Genomic DNA, 22,952 nt, shown 5'->3' with positions numbered 1-22,952 from the left:
ATTTTAAAAATTCGTATGATTTTTGGTCTCCGGCTAATACATGAGTCCGGCTTATAGACAAGAACTTAGGGTATATCCTGGCAGCTACAGTCCTATGAGAATCTCTGTAAACTGAAATATGTAAATTCTGGTAAGCTTAAATGAAAAGTCAAGCAAAATGACACCTTTTATTGGCAAAATAAAAAAAAAAAAAAAAAAAGATTACAAGCTTAAAGAAATGCATATTCTCAGCCATTTTATCAAATGGGTAATCTCATTAGTTTCTGCATCTGTTTTAGTGCCCATCTTAAAAACACATGCATAAAGTACAGGATTTATATTGAATGCATTACAATACGAACTATACTGCCCTACAATTGAGGAGTCCTGCTATCTAAAACTGCTTTGCAGGACGTTCTGGCAATTTAAATTAACAGATGTGACAACAAATTACAGAACTGTTTACCTTACTCATAGCAGTTAATGCTGGATCACAGGCTGCATCTAGGTCCTGAACCAACAACTGGATGCTATTAGATATGACACTGTAGGGAAAAGGGAAACATGAATAGGGAGGCAGTTTCTTTATAACTAACACTTCAGTTATTTGTATGGCTGTTACCTAACAGATGCACATTACACCCTAATACAACAACTCAGAGCAGCTGGGAGACCTGTTGCTGCCTTGTGTAAAGTACTACATTAATCATACAAATGAAATATCTTCTTGAATTATTTTTATTAACTATAATTTACCACTGTATTCTATGCACTTGTGCAAGGTACACATTATCTTCATTTCAGTACTACTTATTGGGGGTGGGAGGTGTGGGCTGATTCAAAACTGTTATCATAAATTAAGAACTAGTGTTTTTGCTAATTTTATGGGGAAGAAACCACTGTGAGATACGCCCGGGACACCACCAGACAGAGACCACATCTTTATAAAAGCACACACACGTTTATTGTTCACTAAACACAGTCCCACACAGCACACAGTGCTCCCAGCACCAATCACCCCCAATACGGGCCTTTCTCTCACTGTCCGTGGGCCGCCTTTCCTCTCTCCACGGGAGCTTCATCCTGCTCCCACTCCCAACTCTAGCTCCCCGATTGTAGGGAGGCGGCACCTTTTATTTCCACCCGGATGTGCTCCAGGTGCCTGATGACGTCCTGGTGTGGCATAAGTGCTGCTCTTGCACCCAGAAGCACTCCGGGCATCCCATGAAGGATCCTTCTCCATCTTCCCGGGTATGGCGGAAGTGAATGTTTCCCGGGCTCTCTGAGGCTCGGGGCGCCCCCTGGTGGTGGCCACGGGCCCCAATGGGCTTGAGCCTCCTTGCTCCTCTCTCGTGGTCCCCTCAAGATCCAGGGCGGTTGCCCCCTCATGGCCCGGGGGACATATAAGCCACCTCCCGGTCCTTCCAGGCGTCCCAGCTGGGTCTGTCCCCCAGCCTCCTGTGACACCACACAGGAGCAGGGTGACAAGTAAGCGGCATAATCTGAGAACACTGACTACAAAGCAGAAAAATAGCTTTACTAAAATCAGTTTGAAAAGAGAAATCTTACGTGCTGAAAGTGTCCATCTCTCCTGTCAAGTTTATCCTTTCCATTAAAACTTTGTCCACTTTCTCCTTCAATTTCTCTTCAAGCTGTGCACCACAAAAAAAGAATGAATGAATAAAATTGATAAGTAAATGCAATAGCCAAATGTGAGGGCTTGGGAGTTGTTTTTCATTATAAGACATTTATACTTTAACCAAGTTCCAAAAAACACCCATAGATTTAAAGTTAACTTAATTTTTAACAATGCTGAGAGTGAATGACATTTATTTACAAAGTAAATCCCTTCTTATGACTCAGGGCAGCATTCTTAATGAGTCATATAAACTGTCAGATTTCCAGTTATTTAAAAGAAAATGGAAACTGTACTTTAGCTCTTAACTTGTAAAGTGTCTTGGAATGTTGTTCACAACTGAAACACCACAAAAAATTTAAAAAAAAAAAAAAAAAAAAATTAAAATTAATATGCTATCATGCCACTTTCTATAAGAGCTACAGAAGCATGTGAATAGTCTATTTACACCATTAAGTGAAAGTTCATAACATTGAATTTATGTAAAAAAACTGAATCAAATGAGTTTTCCAATAGGTAAGTGAGACAAAAGAAACCAATATGCTATATTTTCCATTTTGCATCTATGATTTATCAAGTTATTCGTACAGTTCAATTTATAAAAGAAACATCTCCATTCTTGGGATTGCAACCATTGGATTGCATACACATTGTAATAAAAAAACAAGAAAAAGATCATCAAAAAGGTAATTTGGTTAGTTTTGTATGTATTGTATTTGTAATATTGGCATATACACATTAAATTATCAGAAGGGCTACCTAGGGTAAATAAAACTCCCTAATTGCGGAACATTTTATCATCTCAACGCTCAAATGAAAAACTAATTATAAAAATGTATAAAGGTTCACAGAAATTATTCTGTATACAGTACTCATCTCACAGATCATGCTTAGCAAATATCTTTCATAAAATCATAGAAACTGGAAGACTCAAACCTGTTGTGTGGTGGCCAGACAGTATTCAGCTGTGCTGAGGATACTGCAAATCAGACAAAGCTCATCATGGGTGAATTTGGCAACTTCTGAACCTTCTTTTTCCTTTAACAGACTACTAATTGTCAACCCCCCACTGCTACTTGTGGTCCTAAAAAAAAAAAAAAAAAAAAAAAAAAAAAAAAAGAGAGAAATGTTCAGGAAATACTTGAACAAAACTTTTATCACTTACAGAAATAATACTTACAAATAAGTCATTTATGAATGCAGTGTGCTCACAACACATTTTATATTTAGCGATAAACAGATTTTAAAAAAAAAAAATCAGCCTGTGGTAAAGCAAACATATTTACTCTTTAAATTCACACAGGCACAGCTGTGGAGAATTTAGAGCTTACTTGCAGTATAAAGGAGAATTCAGACAATAAAAATTCAACAGTCTAGCTATTACTAGCTACTGTACATTGCTACTGGCCTTGATCTGATTGTTACAGTATAACACTGCGAAACTGTGCAGCAGAGAGAAAAAAAAAAAAAACACACACACAAGCTTTATCTCAACAACAAATAGAACGCTCATTGACTATCTCATGTTTAATTCGGAGTTTGAAAAACAAAACCATTTTTCAATAAATATAGACCACTGGAATTTACAGAAAAAGACACGTGAATTCCCAAACTCGCAAAATAAAATCCTACATTTAATATAAGAAAATTAAGCAGTTTCCTGACTAATCAATTTATTGAAATTTATTTTCATACAAAATACTTTTCATTAACACTCTCAGAACATTGTAAACAACTGAATAAATACTGCATAGCTAAACTAAAAACAGAAAATACCAATTCTGCACAGTAGGTAAAAACATACAGTACATACAAACTTGTACAATGTTATAAACCTCTTTTTAAAATGAGTTTTTAAGACTAACAAAGATTATATGAGTGAATGGTACTATAAAATGCATAAACAACAGAATGCAAAATTATCTTGAAAACAAACAGCTTTGTTCCCTTTCTAGCCTTTTGTATATGCAGAAGCAAAAATAAATAAATAAATATAAATACAAAAAAAAAAAAAAACACACCACTAACACTGTTGCTTTTCACTTTGTCATCCAGGGTAAGGTGACATCCAAGGTTTAGATGCTTATGTAAAATATTTTCCCCAAGGGGCACTTACTTGGGTAAATTTCCAGAGAGAATTTTCCAAGCATATTCACGAAGGTATTTCTGAAAGATGGTGGATAATGCTATCATAGGTTCTCCTGTGCTGAGCTGGGAACACTGGACCATGCACTTTTTATAATACACAAACAGATCTGCGCAACTAGGCAGCACTGCACCCCCATCTTCTGTGTTGGACTTTGGTGGGCCCTGTGCTTTAAAGTCAGCTACAAAACGATCAATGAGCTCTCCTAGGTTTCTGTCAATACAGATGAAAAAATGATCAAAAAAGTAAAGGTCATTAGCAGCAGCAAAATAAAAGTAATCATTTATTAGTAAATATTGAAGAAAAAAAATGCCTGTTTCAAAGAGACAGAAAATTCACAAAAACATTAAACAGTTCAATGTCAAAACTAACATTAACTTTCAAATGTGATCTTTGAACAACAGAAAAAATGCTTTTAGTTTTACCCCTACCATTTTTCTGCTTGCTCTACAAGCAAGCAAATGGCATACAGAATGTCAAGTAATAACAAAAACTGTTGATAAAACTTACTTTTCTATTGGTGCCATGAAAATCAAATCTAATGTCTTATTATATATGCTAACAAACCATTCTTTGAAGGCAACAAAATACATCACATGTATTCTCCTGAACACAGCTAGCTACTCACTTGTCCTGAGACTCAATGTAAACATAGAGGTGCGGCTCAAAGCACTTGGAGATTATGCCGTGAAAAGGGTTGTCCTGTGCCTTTGGTTTCCGAGGCTGCTTAAAGAGAAAATAATAAAGTGGTTATTAAAAAAAATAAAAGCCATCATAGAAAGGTGTCTTGTGTTTATAGAAGGCATATACAAACTGGCCTTATCGATATCTTCCTCCTTCTCTGCTGGCTCCTCATTTCCATTCTCATCATCCAAAAAAGGGTTTGTTGAAGCAGGCGGCAGCTCAGGCTTCTTCTGTGTGTACAAAGCAGGACTGCAGTTAAATTTTACAGTGGTCAGTGGCTTCTGAGACAACCCTACACATTAAGACTGATATTTTGTAAATATTTTACAGCCAGATTCACTTCCATGATGAACACCATATTTCAAGTAAAACAAATGAAGAAATGTGAAGTGTGAAATAGCTTCTGCTGCTTTAAAGTATATTGCACATACTGTACAAATTATAGAAAGTAAAAGGTTTCAATGAATAAAATTGAAAATATGACAAACTATATGAATAATATATTCAATCAGTTGCTGTAAAAGAAGTCTGCATAAAAAAAAAAATCACAAAAAGGGATAAAACATTCAAGAAAACATTCTTAATAATATACATTAAAACACAAGAAATCAAACACTAATAAAATTTAAACTCAAAATGACACAAAATATTAATTTATACAACCTGTTTTTAAGTTCATCTCTTCATTTTCAGTTCTTTTGTATCACAGTAGTTTTGGCAACTGTTAGCAAATCATGAAAATTATTATCTTACCCCAGGACTATCACCCAGAGTGCTTCCGGAGAAGCGCTTGGCCAGCAGCCCTTCGAAGTTAGTTGTCCTCTGGATTGCAAAAAGTAGCAGCTTCACTTCAATCTCCTTGGCCCTTGTTCGCATAATCTTGGCAAGTTCTGTCCTACAGAATCACATGTATGAATGGATATGTTTATCACATTTTAGCTGCCTCCAGAATAAATTAGTTGTCAAACCAGATGCCTGTTGTAAGCTGGTATTCAAATCAAAACAACAGAAAACTGGTTCTCAGTCTTATGAGAAAAATACATGCCAGAATTCATTCTATATGAATTTAAAACACATGAAGGGCAAAACAAATGTGTGGCTTACAAGCCTATAAACTAAATACTGTAAAAGAAATTTACTCAATGTTGTGAAATTAAAAAACTGAGATTTATGCTTACATCAGAAACAATAATAGCCTTACAATGTTTTTTTTTTTAAGCTACTGCATATTTTGTTAAACAAGTATGCATTTTAAAATCATGTACACTATGTATTATGTAAAGAATGTGCTAAAGATTTTTGAACTTGATTTATGTATCATAGTTCTTCATTAATACTATTGTTTATATTTAAAGTTTATTCATTTTGCTCCAAAAACCCATGTACATGCACTATTCCATGGTAGATAATATCTTGTTTACTAAGTGATGCAAAGTCAAAATAACAAAATCCAATTCTTTACTAAGAACAAATATTTAATTAAAAAAACTTTACAAAAAAAAAAAATCAAAAACATTGAGTCTATTAGGCTTTTTTGGTTAACCAATAGCCAAATTGTGTTTGTTTTTGAAGGAAGAAAAACAAAAAACCCTGGCTCCCATGTTGAGGCAGACTTTGCTTAAAATATTATGAAGCCTCACAACTCTTGTGTGAAGTACTTTGTGATTTCCACCTGAAATGTAACAGTCCGGGTTGGCTGCAGCTACCGTACTCCATGAAGCCGGCACTGTTGACAGTCATGTACCAAAATAAGCCGGGCAATGAGGACACTTAACAATGTTGCAAAGTGCTTCCTCTAATAAATAAATAATTCCAATAAAAACAGGTGTTCTCCTGTGTACAATTAAAACATCTAATAAATAAATCTAACCGGTTAAAATCCACCCAGGAAGGTAAAATCACTATCTTCTTCCGTCTATCCTAATGAGGTGCCAGGAAAGAGGAGGATGTGCCACTGACATGGCCCACCATATCCTATAATCCCCTACCTTCTCCATTACTAGGGGGCTCCGCCCCCTGCTCGCTTCGCTCGCCAACCCCTGGTGTTGGGAATGACAAAGAGCGTGATGTATGAATGAGATATAGAATAGTGTGAAGGTGTAGATGATGCAAATAGAAAGCAAACAATAAAGTGTGTGGCACAGTGTAAAGGTTTATTGGAAAATTTCTTTGTACACGCCGTTTAAGTGTAAAAGGTAATTCCAGGTCAGAACTTGTAAGGTCAATGAAGATGGTCATTATCGTGATCAGAGTCAACTTTGTCAGAGCTTAGAAAGAGTTGTGTCTCTCCAGGAAGTAATGGAATGACTTGGGTATTTATGTTTTCCACATTAATATTTTTTGGACATAATATAGTGCGTTGTGTTAAAAGGGGCATTTGGTCTAATGAGATTGCTGTTCCAAATCTCTCTGTAACTAAGTCGTCGCAGATAAAGGCTTGAGGAATTGTAATAATATGTGGCTGAAGTCCATCTGTATTGGTGAGTGTACCATCTCTCAGTTGTAATAAGCAATTGTTATGATCTGGTTCTGGACATCGTATCTTTTTTACTAACTGTATCTTTTGAAAGCAATGGCAATTGTTTGCGTATTTTAAGGTGCACTGAACAATAGCTGAGTGCATGGCATCTGGAAGAATAGCTAATCACTGTTTAAAATCTCCTCCTAATAAAAGTACCTTTCCTCCAAATCGAATATTTTTATTCATAAACGTTTGTAGAAGTTTATGAATGGTGTTGAGTAAGTGACTTCATGCCATTGTACATTCATCAATAAACAACATTTTTTGAAGACGGATGTCACGTGCAGTGCCACCGTTAATGTTCATAGTGGATACCGATTTGTAGGATCTAATGCAGTTGATAAAGATTTCACTTTCAGGTACATCGTCAGTTAGAATCTTCTGTAGATATTCAGTATATGAATGTAAAGAAGGCAGTCTAATTTGACCCTTTTGACAACAACGTCTAAATGTATTACTTGTATTGCCAGTTGTTTCTTCAGGGAAGTGAACTGAATGACAATGATTGCAAATGACATTCATTAATCGGAATGAATTTTTCCGGGGTATGTTTTGCTTGTGCCGTTTGAGAGGCGCGTTGTTGCATATGTAGTATTTGGGACGTGTTGTTTTGGAGCTGTAATCGATTTGCCTGTGCTGTGTGAGACGCCCGTTGTAGCCTTCCTTGCCGTTAACGTATGTCTGAGACGGGAGGTGTTTCGTTTTGAATCCGTGCCTGTTGCGATGCAGCACTTTGATTGATAGTTTGCGTCATGTGGATCCAGGATGTAGATTTGTGCATATTTGCGTTGTTGATTTGTTTCAGGGTGCACTGTTCCAATGCGATGCAGTATTTGTGCACATATGCGAAAGCAGTATGGGCCATTGCCTTTTGGTGGCCTGATATTTACTAAAAGCAAATGAACTATTGTAGGATCTAACGCAGTTCATAAAGTTTTTACTTTTAGGTACATCGTTAGTTAGAAGCTTTAGTTGAGCTTTGCATTTTTGGAGTCGAGACATTTTTTCTTTTAGAAATATGGATAAGTAATAAGGAGTATTGCACTCACTGTTAATATGGAGCCTTTTCTGCGGTTGAACGGTTAATAGTGCCTTATTGTAATGAGATCCACCTATGCTGCATAGCCGTCTATTTTGTTGTTTCTTTCGTGTTCGTGTGTTTGTTCCTGTTATCCTTTCCTTTTCGTTTTGTACCCGTGACCGAGTATTCATGACTTGTTTCAATATGTTTCCTTTTCTGCAGTTGAACGGTTAATAGTGCTTTATTGTAAGGAGATCCACCAATGCTGACACCTATGCTGTCTAGTGTGAAGGTGCTGACGTTCACTTTAGAATATGTGGCTTTGGGTGTGACTTCTTATGGATGTGGGTGGGGGGGGTTGTTGAGGATTGTTGTTGCGCGAGCGTCTTCTTTCTTTGTGTTCCTGTGTCTTGTTGAATCTTTTTTTTTTTTTTTTTTTTTTTCGGGTCTAGTTTCGTGTGCAATGTGTTTCGTGCTTTTCCTGCGTTTGACTTTGCGCCTCATTTCTCCTTTTTGTATGTGCTCACTCCTTTTTTCTGTGGTCTTGTCCGCCACTCGCGGCCCCTCATCCGCCTTTGTCGCCCTCTTTTCTCCGCCTTTCTCCGACTCTCGCGGACTCTTTTTGCGCCTGCGCCTCTCGCGGCCCCTCATCCGCCTCTCTCGCCCTCTTTTGTCCGCCTTTCTCGGCTCCTCAGCCGACTCTCGCGGACTCTTTTTGCGCCTGCGCAGTACGTCTTTTTGCAGCTATGGCCCATGGCCGGATGTGCCTGCTATCCTATAATCCCCTACCTTCTCCATTATCTATCAACCCAAACTACCACAGTGTCTGGCCCTTGCAATCCATAGAGCTGCCACCTCTGTCAGTACTTGCAGCTCCCTTGGGTGACATGCCATCCTTTTGATGCCACCATGTCAGTACCCCAACTGTCTACTTGTTCCCTTTCTCGCTACCTCTGTCTTTGAGCTTTGCAGCTGCCGTGAGCGCAGCCAACATCCAGAGCTCCTCCAGCTCTTCATTCTACTCTCCATCAAATGATCATCAGTCCGGTGCTATGCACCACATCCTCCCCCATTCACCTTTCTAGACTGTGTGATTGCCTTCTGTTTCAATTTTGTTCTCTCTCAGTTTCCTGCCCATGCTACTTTATACTTTAACCAGGCATAGGTGCCTCAATTATGAACCCCAGTGAGCTAACGAGGAAACTGGCTCCCCATGCAGTAGGATGACCCAGCCAATTTCCCCATCATCACTCCAGAGCCATTCATGTGTTCTTCCATGGGCTCCTGCTCAGAACACAAGCACACTGTTTTATTTATTATAAATTGTACATTACCATAGACCCGAAGGTGTATTACCACACCTGTCATTTCTATTTTAGTCCTTAAATACCTGACTCATATTCTAACTCAGGTGTATTTGAGAGTTCAGAATAATTGGCTTAAGTTTCTTTTGAAGACTGAACAGATTCAGATGCCTTAGCCTCATAAATCTGGACATGTTCAGTGGTCTATGGGTACATTTTGTTACTCTTTTCAAGACCTTTTCTAGTGAGGATATATGTGTTTTGTAGCATGGTGACCCATAACTGCACATACTCCTTTAGAGGCTGTCTCACTAACGCAATATATATTTTCAGTATAACATCCCTTAATGTATACAATTTGTTTAACAACATAAACACACTATTTTGTCGTTTAAATTGCTTTTCTGCATTACTGAGAGGATAACAATGTCATGCCAATGTAAAATCCATCCATCCATTGTCTCCCGCTTATCCGAGGTCGGGTCGCGGGGGCAGCAGCTTGAGCAGAGATGCCCAGACTTCCCTCTCCCCGGCCACTTCTTCTAGCTCTTCCGGGAGAATCCCAAGGCGTTCCCAGGCCAGTCGAGAGACATAGTCCCTCCAGCGTGTCCTGGGTCTTCCCCGGGGCCTCCTCCCGGTTGGACGTGCCCGGAACACCTCACCAGGGAGGCGTCCAGGAGGCATCCTGATCAGATGCCCGAGCCACCTCATCTGACTCCTCTCGATGCGGAGGAGCAGCGGCTCTACTCTGAGCCCCTCCCGGATGACTGAGCTTCTCACCCTATCTTTAAGGGAAAGCCCCAATGTAAAATACTAAATCCTATTCAAAATTTTCTAGGTCAGTATCAGTCATCGTTTATTTTCACTGCACATTATTTTCACCTTCAGGTAACATTTTGTACTTGTCTAAGAGGACAAAAAAATTATTCCAGCAAATATAAATGTAATTTCATCCACAAGGACATATCAGGTTTATATAATTATAAATATAAAGAAAACTGGTATTTAAAGTGGAAAATCTCATTCCAAACCTAATTAAATAAAATGTTAGAATCAAAGAATTTAACTATTACTAACATCTCATTTGTAGGGCAGCAGTGGAGTTTGCATGTTCTCCCCATGGCCACATAGGTTTCTTCCAGGTGCTCTGGTTTCTTCCCACAGTTCAAAGACATGTAGGTTAGGTGGATTGGGGGTACTAAATTGGCTCATGGTGTGTGTGCGCATGTGTTCACCCTATGATGGGCTGGTGTCCTGTCCAGGGACTGTTTCTGCCTTGCATCCAATGCCTGGTTGGATAAGCTTCAACTTCTCAGTTACCCTGCTCTGTACAAGAAGGTTTCAAACACGGATGAATGGATTTTATTTGGAAAACACAACTATAATCAACTCAGACTGATGTCTATGGTTTTCCAAAACAAACAAAATTCAGATACCAGGGAGGCAGCATTAAGAAGGACGCCTCACGCCTGGACAAACTGGTGAGGAAAGCAGGCTCTATTGTAGGCATGGAGCTGGACAGTTTGACATCTGTGGCAGAGCGACGGGCACTCAGCAGGCTCCTATCAATTATGGAGAATCCACTGCATCCACTAAACAGTGTCATCTCCAGACAGAGGAGCAGCTTCAGCGACAGACTGCTGTCACTGTCCTGCTCCACTGAGACTGAGGAGATCGTTCCTCCCCCAAACTATGCGACTCTTCGATTCCACCTGGGGGGGTGGGGGAAACGTTAACATTATTCAAAGTTATTGTCTGTTTTTACCTGCATTTTTATTACTCTTAAATTTAACATTGTTTTTTGTATCAGTATGCTGCTGCTGGAGTATGTGAATTTCCCCTTGGGATTAATAAAGTATCTATCTATCTATCATGAATTTTCTATTAGGTTATTAATTCCTAAGGATGGAAACTTTACTGGACAGTCAAAGATATACCACCAGAGACCATGCACCCGGATGATATACACAAGAGAAAAAAGTAAAATAGTTAAAGTAAAATAAATTGGAATTTATGAATATAAAATGAGGAGCAAATTGAAGCTATCAATTCCAAAAAAAAAAAAATATATACACACACATATATGATCATGTATTACCTGGTTATGTGGCAGAACTCCACCGCAATTCGCTCAGTCATGAACCACTCAGATGGGAACATGTGACCATACTTTTCTTCATAATCCACAAGCTGCCTCTTGATCCAAGCATAACGACGATCAATTTTGTCCAACCAAGCCACCTTAAATATATAAGAGAATTAAAGAAAAGACAACCAGCAGACATCTTCCCCACTCTGCTCATAGAAGACTTGACATAAGTGTTAAAGACAGGTCTAGAATGACACACTCACATCTTGGTTTTCTTGAAACAAAACAAGATATTCTGAGAGGTGTTGTTTTATGAACTTCTTAATAATTTCCTGTTTGATCCTGGGGTCAAGGACATTTGCAACAAGACAAGCATCTCGTAAGACATTGCTGGGGCCTCCGGGTCTCTGGGAGAGGGTAAATACACACATAACTAACATACAGCAATTATGCCACAATTTTTCTTTCAAACTTGATAAATGACTATACTAATACTTAACAATACTTTTGATCCTTGGGATGGAAAAGCTTCCTCAAAGTCTGCTAAAATCTGCTGTCCCAGTTCTGTTTGGGCTGCTTTCACTCTGAAAGATCAAAGCAAAATCATTAGAAATGCCAAAGGTTTAAAATTTAAGATCACTATTGCAAAAACAGATCTTAGACTGTCCAATTTCACACTCCTCTCTATATTATCACAGCTACAAGCTACACTACTAACGTGCAGAGTTTACTATAGCTAATATTCAAGTACACTTAAGTTATTTTTGATAATACAAGTGAAAGGTTGGAACAGAGTCTGCAGCAAGACAATAATCTATACATCAGGCAGCTGCATCTCATACCATGCCTTCTTGTGTTCTTGCACATGTGATCTGCACTTTGTTGACTACAACTTACTTCAAGAACTCCCTTACCAACTTACAGCTTTAACAAAGTAGATCATCCTAAGCACATTTACACCAACAATCCAGTCTGGTTTGAATTAAGGAGAGTTTCACATTAGAATGTGGCACTGTAAATGGTGAAATTCCCTAATCAGGCTTAACATTTGACAAGAGCCAATCCATCTAGGGTTATGAATCAGCTTGGGCTGGAATGACTAACCATTTCTGTCCATTAACTACTTTTGGCATTATGCAGAGTGCAGTCCAATCACAACAACAAATGGTGCCAATGAGCTTTCATAAAATGTAGATTGAACTAAAACAAAAACTAGGTTATTGCTTAGTCTGGCAAAAAATTAACTTATAAGATGGAGGTTCATACAGCATACCTTTTCCAGAAAGATAATAAATAAGGTCTTGAGAAAGCATCACTTACAGTATTGTTCCATTTGTTCATTTTTATCTAATATTTTAATTGTTTTGATTTTAAGTACATTCTATAATGGAGATCAGAATATATCTTAGGTTGTATTACTGCAAGAATACAAATAATTGTGAAGGATCTGCAAAATTCATATTACCTAGTCAATGATACAGAATCCAGCGGTCATTTAGAGTTTAATGTAACCTCCACCTGCTAATTTGGTCTCTGATTTCTGCTTAATGCAGATGAAAAAGGAGCAATGCTCTAGAGGACTAATTAAGTACAATATGCATGTTTCTCATGATGTACACATTTCCAGTTTACAGCTACCAGAATGACTGAATCAAAGTCAGCTTGGCAAAAGGGCATTCAGAATGATCCTCTTTTAAATATGCACATCTTAGGCAATTTGAATATCTAGACACAAGTCTTTTCAGTTGTTTGCTTTCTTGCATATTCAACTTCATAGTAGAGAGTTTACTGCATGTCACTGTTCATTTCAAATAGCATTTAGTATTAAACTAGTCCTATGTTTTTACACTGCTAATTGGTTAAATTCAGAAATTAGTGAGGCTAATTAAAATGGTATCCAAAAAAAAATAGCTAACACCCTAACATATGCCTGGAAAAATAATAAGGTCAAATATGGTGAGAAGCTACATTGTTAACAGAAAAAATAGTTTCAGAACATCTTGTAATTTATTATACACAGTAAATTCCTGACCAGTTGTAGTTTAAACAAAAGTAACTGTGTATTCAAAGACAACCGTCTTTGTTTTAAAGAAAGCACAGTATTCCAATTCTCAAAAACCTACATTAGATACTTGCAATTGGAGCTAAACTTTGAATCCATTCTTCAGAAAAAATTCTGCAATTGTCATAGTAAAAAAAAAAAAAAAAAAAAAAAAAATGGGATCATATTGGAGGTACTGCTATCCATATATATTCAAACAATCTGGGCCTATGTAACCCTGTGCAGTGAAAAGTGGGCACAACTCACCCACACACAGACACACACAAGTAAGAGAAGATCTGAAAGACCACTTAATGCCAAAGCATATCAATATAATAGAACTAGCTGTGTTACCATGCTTCGCCTTGGAAAATTTGATAGACAACAGGCCTCAGTTTTAGTGCAGCCAGTTAATCAGAGGCATCAGACGTACTATACCACAGACCCAACCTGACACAGACAGACGCAGAGGCACAACTCTAAAGCATATAGGACTTTTTATTTTTCTTTTCCCTTGTGGGAAAAGTCTTCCCTGTTTCCCACAAGCACAATACAATTCTTTTCATTTTCTCCTCCCGGCAAGCTATGTCTCCCTCCTCTCAACTCTGGCTCAACGAGTAGTGTCTGCTGGCCCCTTATATAAGGCACCCGGAAATGCTCCAGGTGTTTGATGACCCACTTCCAGCAGCACTTCCAGGTGTGGCGGAAGAACTGCCCATGAGGGCTCAGCAGTTGCTGCAGCACCCCCTGGCGGTGCCCACAGACCCCAAAAGGGCTGTACGAAACTCCAACTTCCATGGAGCCCTGCGGGAGTCCTAGGCACCACTGCAACCCAAGGGGGCTGCCATCTAGCGCTCCGGGAAAGGTAACGCTCTGACCACACTTGTTACCTCAATCCTCCCAGTGTGGAAGAGTCCCAGCATACATATATATGCATTTCCTTTTATTGTTTTTCGTCAGCTGTATGTTCAACTTTGTTTTTTTTTTTTTTTGGTCATATTCCCAGAGCCAAACAAAGTTCTAACAGTAATCGAGTATATTTTATCTTACAGTAGGACACACGGCTTTGTGAAATATGCTGGTACTCCGAAGGCGAAAAAAAAGTAAATATCAGTAACCGTTTGGTTTTCTCCATGTAATTGTATTGTAGTAATCTTTATATGAGAAAAGGAAAAAGACGTGTCAGTTTCAAATGTAGACAACCCAGGGAAGCGCCTTTTTATTAAGAAGTGAGGTTCAAAACTGGAAAAGTAAGGATTGTACAGAAAAGAACAGGTGAAAAGAAATAATTTCATGAACTATATACAGTGTCGAGCTCCTCTCTTTTGAGGTTGTGTAGCTGAGCTTAGCTAGCGTTTAAACTTTTACTTGTAGCAAAGCCACAGCTACAGTCACTCACTGGCACAGCACCTGATACGCAGTCAGGAGTTACAGAGCAGTGGTAACCATATTTTACTTGAGCTTCGCTTCACAGCTCATTTTCCAAGCAGCACATTTTCCTAGCCTCTTTATCCTATGCAGGATACCTTGTTATAACTTTATTATCCATAATAAAAAAAAAGGTCATCAACTAAAGTACTTTTTTTAGAATGTCACCAAATTTAAATCAAATCAGTCAAAGCATTTTTTATATTTTTTCATTGTCCATACCAGCTAGCCTCTTTTTGCTGTGCTGGACATGCCTCCTTCTTCCCTCATCCATCTCCCCTATTCCCCATTGACGCTGATCTACTAGTGGTGTTCATTTACATAAACTGGCAATCTTATTTCTCTGTGCGATCAATTGTCAGCACTGACCCGACAAAGAATGTGGTGCGTTGACATAAATCTCTCTGTTCAGCATTATTATTGACAAATTAAAAATAAAAAACAAGGGTTGGGTAATTTTTTTTCTACAACAGAGCCAAATTTCAATTGAGATTTTAGGGAATTTATTTTTTCTATTGCCGTGGGGTTGGGTTAACCTCTAAATATTGATATGCTGAAATGTTCTTTCTTGGTGGATGCCTAATGTCCTATTTGTACAACCCAGCTAAATTTCAGCTTTTTAAATAAACAGCAAATAGTGTTATCATTGATGAGTGGCTGGACTTTGCAATTATGTATTTTTTACACTAGATGTTACCCGGCTTCACCTGGGAAATTTCCTAAGACAATGGGCCTTGGTTATAGTGCTGAGGATTAATTGGATGTATTATAAGTATTATTTAAGTAGCTGAGTACTTTTCCGTATACAATATTTTTTTTTCTCTCCACCCAGGGCTTAATATTATTAGTTCACTAGAGCTCCTTACTCTTGAACATTCTACACCATTTTCTGTTCTAATCCGGGTCAATCCTGAGCAGGATCATGGAAGAGCCTAACTCATTAAGTATAGGGTGCAATGCAGGAACAATACCTGGACAGGGTGCCAGTCCATCACAGGGTGAACACACACATGCACGCACACGGTATGGCCAATTTAGCATCACCAATCTATCTAACCTGCATGTCTTTGGAATGTGGGAGGAAACCAGAGCACACGGTGGAAGCCCAGCAGACAGAAGCCAAGCATACTTTACAGGGAGGACCTAAGACGTGAATCCTGGACTCCTTACTACAAAGCAACATCGCTACCACTGTGCAACCATGCACCACCCACTCTTGAACATGTTACATACGAGTGCACAAGTAAAACATTCCTGCAATGGATCAATTCTTGCTCTTGCTAGTGACTTGGTTTTTGTTGGTGGTCACTGCAAAACACAATTTTAGAGGAAATTGTTTTCTTTTGAATTCAAGCAAGTAATTTGTAGAAAAATGGGAATTTTGGATTTAAATATAATTTCACCCTGTAGCAGATCCTGTAAAAGTGGATGCTTTAATCAGATTTGAATGTCTGTAATCTTGTACCATTACAAAGTCTTAGAGGTGTCAGATCAAAAGCAATATATATTGAACCATGGTTCCCTTTAACTTTTTACATACAGCACGGACGATTACAGGCTGCACATTTATGTGTTCCGTGGAATGAAGTCAACATTTTAAGCATGGGGTAAATAAGAATAGACGAAAGTAATAATACGATGATCTATGTGCAATGTATACCTCCTCTATGTTCTGTCTGTGGGTGACCCCTTTACTGAACTGTGTAAGCATTTAAACTAATCAAGGCATGCAGTCATGTCTGCTTTGTGTTGTAGAAAACTGCTTGTGGTGGGCAGATGCAGTGGACTGGCAGTTCTCCATTTGTGTTTTGCGTAACAGCACATGGCGGTCTCTCCACGGTATTACATGTATTTTACCACGCCAACCCCCCCCCCCCATTCTTTGAAGTTTATGTATACAAGAGTGCTCAACAATTCAATACAGCCTGAATCTGAATGCACAAATGTTTTAATGACTTCATTATAAGGAATAAGAAGTTGAGAATAGGTAGTCTGTTTGTACCCAAGGAGGTGAAAAGCTAACCAATTCTTCTTTTGGTTTTGTCTAACTTTTCTTGTCCACTTCACATCTTGTATTCTATGCAGCTGCAATTTTTCATTCACCGCCAGCCCTACTTCTCTGTTAGTTTGTACAGTGGAGCTGTTCTGCTTGCAGTGTTGATTTACATGATCTACATGCACATTTCTCTGCCCCATCACAGCTAAAGCAAAAAACAACATGCTGCCTAAGAATAAGTCACTCATTACCGCTTTACTATTGACAAATACTGAGAAATAAAAAAAAAAAAAAACACACACCACGTGTTGACTAATTTTCTTTTTTCTATAACGTCACCAAATGTCAATCAAATCCATCATGGCATTTTTGAGATTTGGGTTATTTAGTTTTTCTAATGGGGTGGGGTTGTACTCCTAGATATTGATACAGTGATCCCTCGCTATATCACGCTTCGCCTTTCGCGGCTTCACTGTATCGCGGATTTTATATGTAAGCATATTTAAATATATATATCGCGGATTTTTTGCTGGTTCGCGGATTTCTGAGGACAATGGGTCTTTTAATTTCTGGTACATGCTTCCTCAGTTGGTTTGCCCAGTTGATTTCATACAAGGGACGCTATTGGCAGATGGCTGAGAAGCTACCCAACTTACTTTTCTCTCTCTCTCTCTTGCGCTGACTTTCTCTGATCCTGACGTAGGGGGTGTGAGCAGGGGGGCTGTTTGCACACCTAGACAATACGGACGCTCGTCTAAAAATGCTGAAAGATTATCTTCACGTTGCTACCTTCTGTGCAGCTGCTTCGTGAAGCAACATGCTGCACGGTGCTTCGCATACTTAAAAGCTCGAAGGGCACGTATTGATTTTTGACTGTTTGTTTTTCTCTGTCTCTCTCTCTCTCTCTCCCTGCTCCTGACGGAGGGGGTGTGAGCTGCCGCCTTCAACAGCTTTGTACCGGGCGGTGCTTCGCATACTTAAAAGCCAAAACAGCCCTATTGATTTGTTTGCTTTCCTCTCTCTTTCTGACAGTCTGTGCTCCTGATGCGCACTCCTTTGAAGAGGAAGATATGTTTGCATTCTTTTAATTGTGAGACAGAACTGTCATCTCTGTCTTGTCATGGAGCACAGTTTAAACTTTTGAAAAAGAGACAAATGTTTGTTTGCAGTGTTTGAATAACGTTCCTGTCTCTCTACAACCTCCTGTGTTTCTGTGCAAATCTGTGACCCAAGCATGACAATATAAAAATAACCATATAAACATATGGTTTCTACTTCGCGGATTTTCTTATTTCGCGGGTGGCTCTGGAACGCAACCCCCGCGATGGAGGAGGGATTACTGTATACTGAAATGTCGCTTCTTACCAGATACCTACTGACTGAGATGTACCATCCTGCCAAATGTCAGGTTCTTAAATAAACAGGAAAGTGTTTTTTGTTGATGAGTGAGCAAGTGAGTAAACTTTGCTTTATATAGTATGTATGTGTGTCTACACACACACATATATATATATATATATATATAAATGAAAATAGCAAATGTAAGAAGGGCAAAAAAGTGTATTTATTTTTAAATAAAGGATACTTAAGTACCTGGAATAAGTAAAATATTCAGTAAGATAAAACAAATTATTGAGGAGTAATAGGTCACGCAGACTGAAAATTCATAATAAAGAAAAAAAGTTTAAGCTTATACCTTTCAGAGAGCTGACGGATCTGAGGAATTCCCATGTATTTCTGGAAGTGCTCCAACACATTTACCACCCCCTGGAGAAGATTTGCAACTTCTCCATACTGGCGCCGTCGAGTCATTGCTCTATAAGCAGGAAATATTTTAAATATGCAGTTTACTAACAGAAACACCATATGTTAAACCCATCAAAGCACAACAAGAATAGGATAAAGAATGTTTTAGAATATAATCCGACTTAGTCCACACAAAACACCTTGGGTCAATCCAAGAGAGACTGGCTACCTTTATTTTAATGACACCTGATCTGTCAAAACAGTAACTTGCTGTAAAATCTCTTGCTAAGCAGAACAACATATTATTAACATCCATGCTGATGAAAACTTACTCTAGTGAGTCAACACCACCAACTAGCATGTGCAGATGATTCAGAGATGTGATAGATGTGGTCAAGTGCCGCTTAGCATGGTCCAGCTGCTTGATATCTCGTGTGATTTCCTTAACCTGCAATGAGAAAAGATGCATACTGTACAGTGCAGAATGATTAGGAAAGTCACATTAATTTACCACTGCTGGGATTGGCATCTAATAACAAAGTATGCTTACCATGGTAACTATATACATTTTGAGTGTGTGTGGGAATAATGAGAAGAATCAATGTTATATTAAATGGTGACTTCTTGCTCCTTATTTTTCCTACCAGTGTACTGGATAAGCAATACAAAATTGTACATACCATTTGTTCAGATTTCTCTGCTTTATCTTTAATATCTTTAATTTTTCCAAAGAGCTGTCTAATGGCTTTCTGTGCTTCTTCAAGGGCCTGGAATATAAAACAGAATATTAACTGGAGTACTATGACAATTTAAATAAAACAATATTATAAAATGATTTCTTATTGGAGTGTTCAAAGGTTAGGGTTAGGCTAGGGTAGTGGAGATTTAACCCATATGGGGTTAGGGTCAAACTACATGAACAGAAAATTACTGTTTCCATATGTGTAACCATGAAAACCATATTAAAATCTTTGCAAACTGGATTAGTTAGCACCTTAAATATTCCTCCATCCATCCTTTATACTAACCCACATATCCAAAGCCTTTCCCAGTAATCATCAAGCACAAAGCAGGTACACCACCTAGACAGGGCACCAGTCCATCACAGGGGAAAACACACACCCAACAATTTAGCAATGCCAGTTCACCTGGTGTGTACATCTTTGGAAACTGGGAGGAAACCGGAGCACCTGAAGAAAAACACAAACGAGGAGAACATGCAAACTACACACAGGGAGCACAAAGAACAGGAACCTCCGACTCCGTAAAGTTAGGCAGCAGCAGTACCGTTGTGCCACCCAGGAATTAATTTACTTATAAATATCCAAAGAGAAATTGGTGTGGCTACACAACACCACAAAATCTTAGCTTATATATTGATAATTAAAGAGATTTATAACAAGCACTAAAAAAATGCATATATAAGAGGTGTACCCTCTATATCAGCCAAACCTGTATAATTCACTACAGGATTTTCGGTGGACAAGACCTTCTTCAGCAGCACTGGGCATAAAGGTTGGAAACAAACCTGGGGCACTGCATTGTACAGCACACATCCAGACACACATTCAGGCAATTTTATAGAAAGCAGTGTAATTCAAGTGGGTTAATGGAGCACTACTAGCAAAAAATACTTTAAGGAACCAAAAAAAAGACACATTGAACCAAAAAAAAAAATTATCTGCCTAATAATACCATAAGTTCAATCACCAAAATCCTTAGATTTACAAAATGCAAGACTGAAAAAGGCCAGTATAATTAGCTGATATTGGCAATTTGAAAAGATAAAAAAGACAACTATCAAGAATCTCAGAAGTGACTGCTTGACAGACTATGGCAACATGTAATTATTTGACAGAGAAAACACTTAAATCTCAAAGAAAGTAAATACAATACTGAATACAAACCTGTCTCCCATCTTGTCCCACATTTGTTTGTCCTCTCACAACTGTCCTGATATTGTCGTCTAACCGCCTTAAAAGAAGATTTGCATATATGTCATTTTAAAGAAAGTATTAATTAATAAACATGCACAAAGGAAAAAAAATGTACTGAATTCTGCATACCTTATTTTTAACCGTATTTTGTTAACGACATCATCAATATTTGCCAGGGACTGTTGATAGGCAGAGAGAAAAAAAAAACACTATTAGCAAGGTTTCAAAACATATAGATTAAACCTTGTAACTAGTTGTGCATGATTACCACAAAATTCATAACTAATTATTATTGCCCTTGATATGGTAATTGCAACTATTAATTTCAATCACACTAAAATAAATATGCAAGATTCTTACTAAAAGTATTTGTCACCGTTTTTGAAATACAGTAAATAACAGATATTCAAATAATTAGGAAATAAAAATAACACTGTTTCTTATAAGTAAAGATTATTTATAAAAAAAAAGAAAAAAAAGTCACCACCACCACTCACCAAAATGTAAAACGTGGGAAATATGTTAAACATAAGAATGTTAAATTAGGGATCTGCTGTATTAAGAAACAAAACTTTCATGTGTATGCAAAATCAAACCAGATAAGATCTTGAATTTTACATGAGACTAATGTAAAATTAAGAAGTTAATGTAAACACAACCTTATAGCTCTATTGCACAAGTATGTAAAATTATTAAATGTAATACACAGCAAGCTCAAGAAGTATTTATTTGGTGACATACTGTTATATGAATGCTGCTGCCCTTGTGTCCTTTATAAAATGTGCTAGTCATACAGCACAGTCAGTTGAAAAAACACAATCTCTGTCTAAATACTTTTACGTTTAATTGCATGCTTACAACTATATTTGCACATTATTAGGTGTTACCTATAAAAGACAGGGAACTATCGCAAATGCATAGGTACCATGCTATGCACAAGGATTAGGGTTAGAATTAATATACGATATTATACCAAACGATATCATACGATATTATACCAAAGCTCTATAGTCTGGTCCAATCATTAACAGCATTCATTACATCGCACTGTTATCCGTAATCAATCATACAAACTTGCTGCTTCTCCTTCAAGCCCCAAGTGGCCAGTGCAGCTCTTAGTCCTTAAGCAGTTGCATTTCCATTCTTGAAGAGAGTATACTATTTGCAACCATAAAACCTTCATCAATATTATATACTGCTATGATGAGGGATGCTTCTGCAGATATATTAAACTACAAATCAGTGGCAGTTGCATAAAGCACCATTTCACTTTCTCTCCATCATCTGGAATAAAGCAACGGTAACACAACTTCGGAACAGTAATTTGTGGGGGACAACATCTTTCTTGCTCTGGGCGTTGTTCACTTTTGAAAACCTTTGTTGGGCACAATTTTAATTGGAGCCTTGTATTTTCATAAATATAATGCTCAATTCAGACATCTATTATGGTATAAACAAGTAATTAACGGTTACCTGTGTCATGGACCTAATGTTACTAGGGCTTAATGCATGAAAGTTAAAAATGTAACACCATGTGGTTGAATTAGAGATTGTTTTTGTTTAGTTTGAATACAGTGCTCCAATATTTTGTACAGTATGTTTTTCTGATCAATGACATTGCCACTAAAACAAAATAATTCTGTATTACAAATTATTTTCTTCAGTTTGGTACTTAAAAATATCAGGTGATCTAGATTCAACATTACTTCTCTTTTTTTTCCTGGAGGCCCTGCAAATAGCAGAGAAAAGAAATTCACACATTTTGAAAGATGTTGAGGATCAGACTCCTAAAAATGCATTTAGCATAGTCGCCTCTATAGTCATATGATATGAGCCGACTGTCTATTTGACTGGCTGCCGCACTCATTTGCTGTTTAGAGCAGCCTTTAACATGGAAGGCTCAATGTCTGGCTGAGCAGGAGTACTAAACAGAATGCACAGTTAGTATATTGCGACAGCTTCAATTGTAATCAGCTGCAATTAATATCCAATTAATTATATCTGTAATGCTTTTAAAGAGCAAGAAAGAAAAATCCTCAAACTAGAGGACAGTTTATTAGATGTGAATATTAACAATCTATTTGTGACATTGCTTGAGCTACCAAAATGACTAATGAAGCAGTCATCTAAAACACTGTCTCCATTCTTTTGTCACTATTACGAATAATGGCGTGTTACAAAAATATATTTCCTCTCAAGATACAGCATTTTTGAAATTCATAATAAATACTTTTGCATATTTTACAAATATATTTTTCATTTTTGATAGATATTTACAAATAAATAAATGTTACATAATGGCAAATGTTGCAGTCATTGTCATTCACTTAGAATTACAAGGCTGCAATCTTCAGTTTTTATGCATCGAATATTACACAAGTAGAAACTTACTGCAATATAATGTAAACTTTCATATCTTATTTT

The 22,952-nt window shown here is 37.7% G+C and overlaps 1 protein-coding gene across 2 annotated transcripts in view; it reads right to left on the bottom strand.

Moving 5' to 3' along the window:
• Positions 1 to 22,952, bottom strand: part of vps53 (VPS53 subunit of GARP complex) — a 37,107-nt gene that overhangs the window by 7,213 nt on the left and 6,942 nt on the right. The window contains exons 3-17 of one of the 2 annotated variants that reach the window (XM_028806897.2): positions 20,658 to 20,707; positions 20,499 to 20,565; positions 19,272 to 19,358; positions 18,924 to 19,039; positions 18,542 to 18,661; positions 11,886 to 11,964; positions 11,644 to 11,787; positions 11,390 to 11,532; positions 5,199 to 5,340; positions 4,580 to 4,675; positions 4,390 to 4,484; positions 3,732 to 3,974; positions 2,552 to 2,699; positions 1,549 to 1,631; positions 446 to 524 (exon numbers count right to left, since the gene is read on the bottom strand). In XM_028806897.2, the coding sequence (XP_028662730.1) occupies positions 446 to 524; positions 1,549 to 1,631; positions 2,552 to 2,699; positions 3,732 to 3,974; positions 4,390 to 4,484; positions 4,580 to 4,675; positions 5,199 to 5,340; positions 11,390 to 11,532; positions 11,644 to 11,787; positions 11,886 to 11,964; positions 18,542 to 18,661; positions 18,924 to 19,039; positions 19,272 to 19,358; positions 20,499 to 20,565; positions 20,658 to 20,707 (1,692 nt within the window). The remainder of the gene's footprint in view (positions 1 to 445; positions 525 to 1,548; positions 1,632 to 2,551; positions 2,700 to 3,731; positions 3,975 to 4,389; positions 4,485 to 4,579; positions 4,676 to 5,198; positions 5,341 to 11,389; positions 11,533 to 11,643; positions 11,788 to 11,885; positions 11,965 to 18,541; positions 18,662 to 18,923; positions 19,040 to 19,271; positions 19,359 to 20,498; positions 20,566 to 20,657; positions 20,708 to 22,952) is intronic. The other variant, XM_028806898.2, reaches the window with a different exon arrangement.

The sequence above is a fragment of the Erpetoichthys calabaricus genome, chromosome 8 (assembly GCF_900747795.2).
Source record: "Erpetoichthys calabaricus chromosome 8, fErpCal1.3, whole genome shotgun sequence".
NCBI lineage: Eukaryota > Metazoa > Chordata > Cladistia > Polypteriformes > Polypteridae > Erpetoichthys > Erpetoichthys calabaricus.
This window is presented reverse-complemented; position numbering and strand designations above follow the sequence as displayed.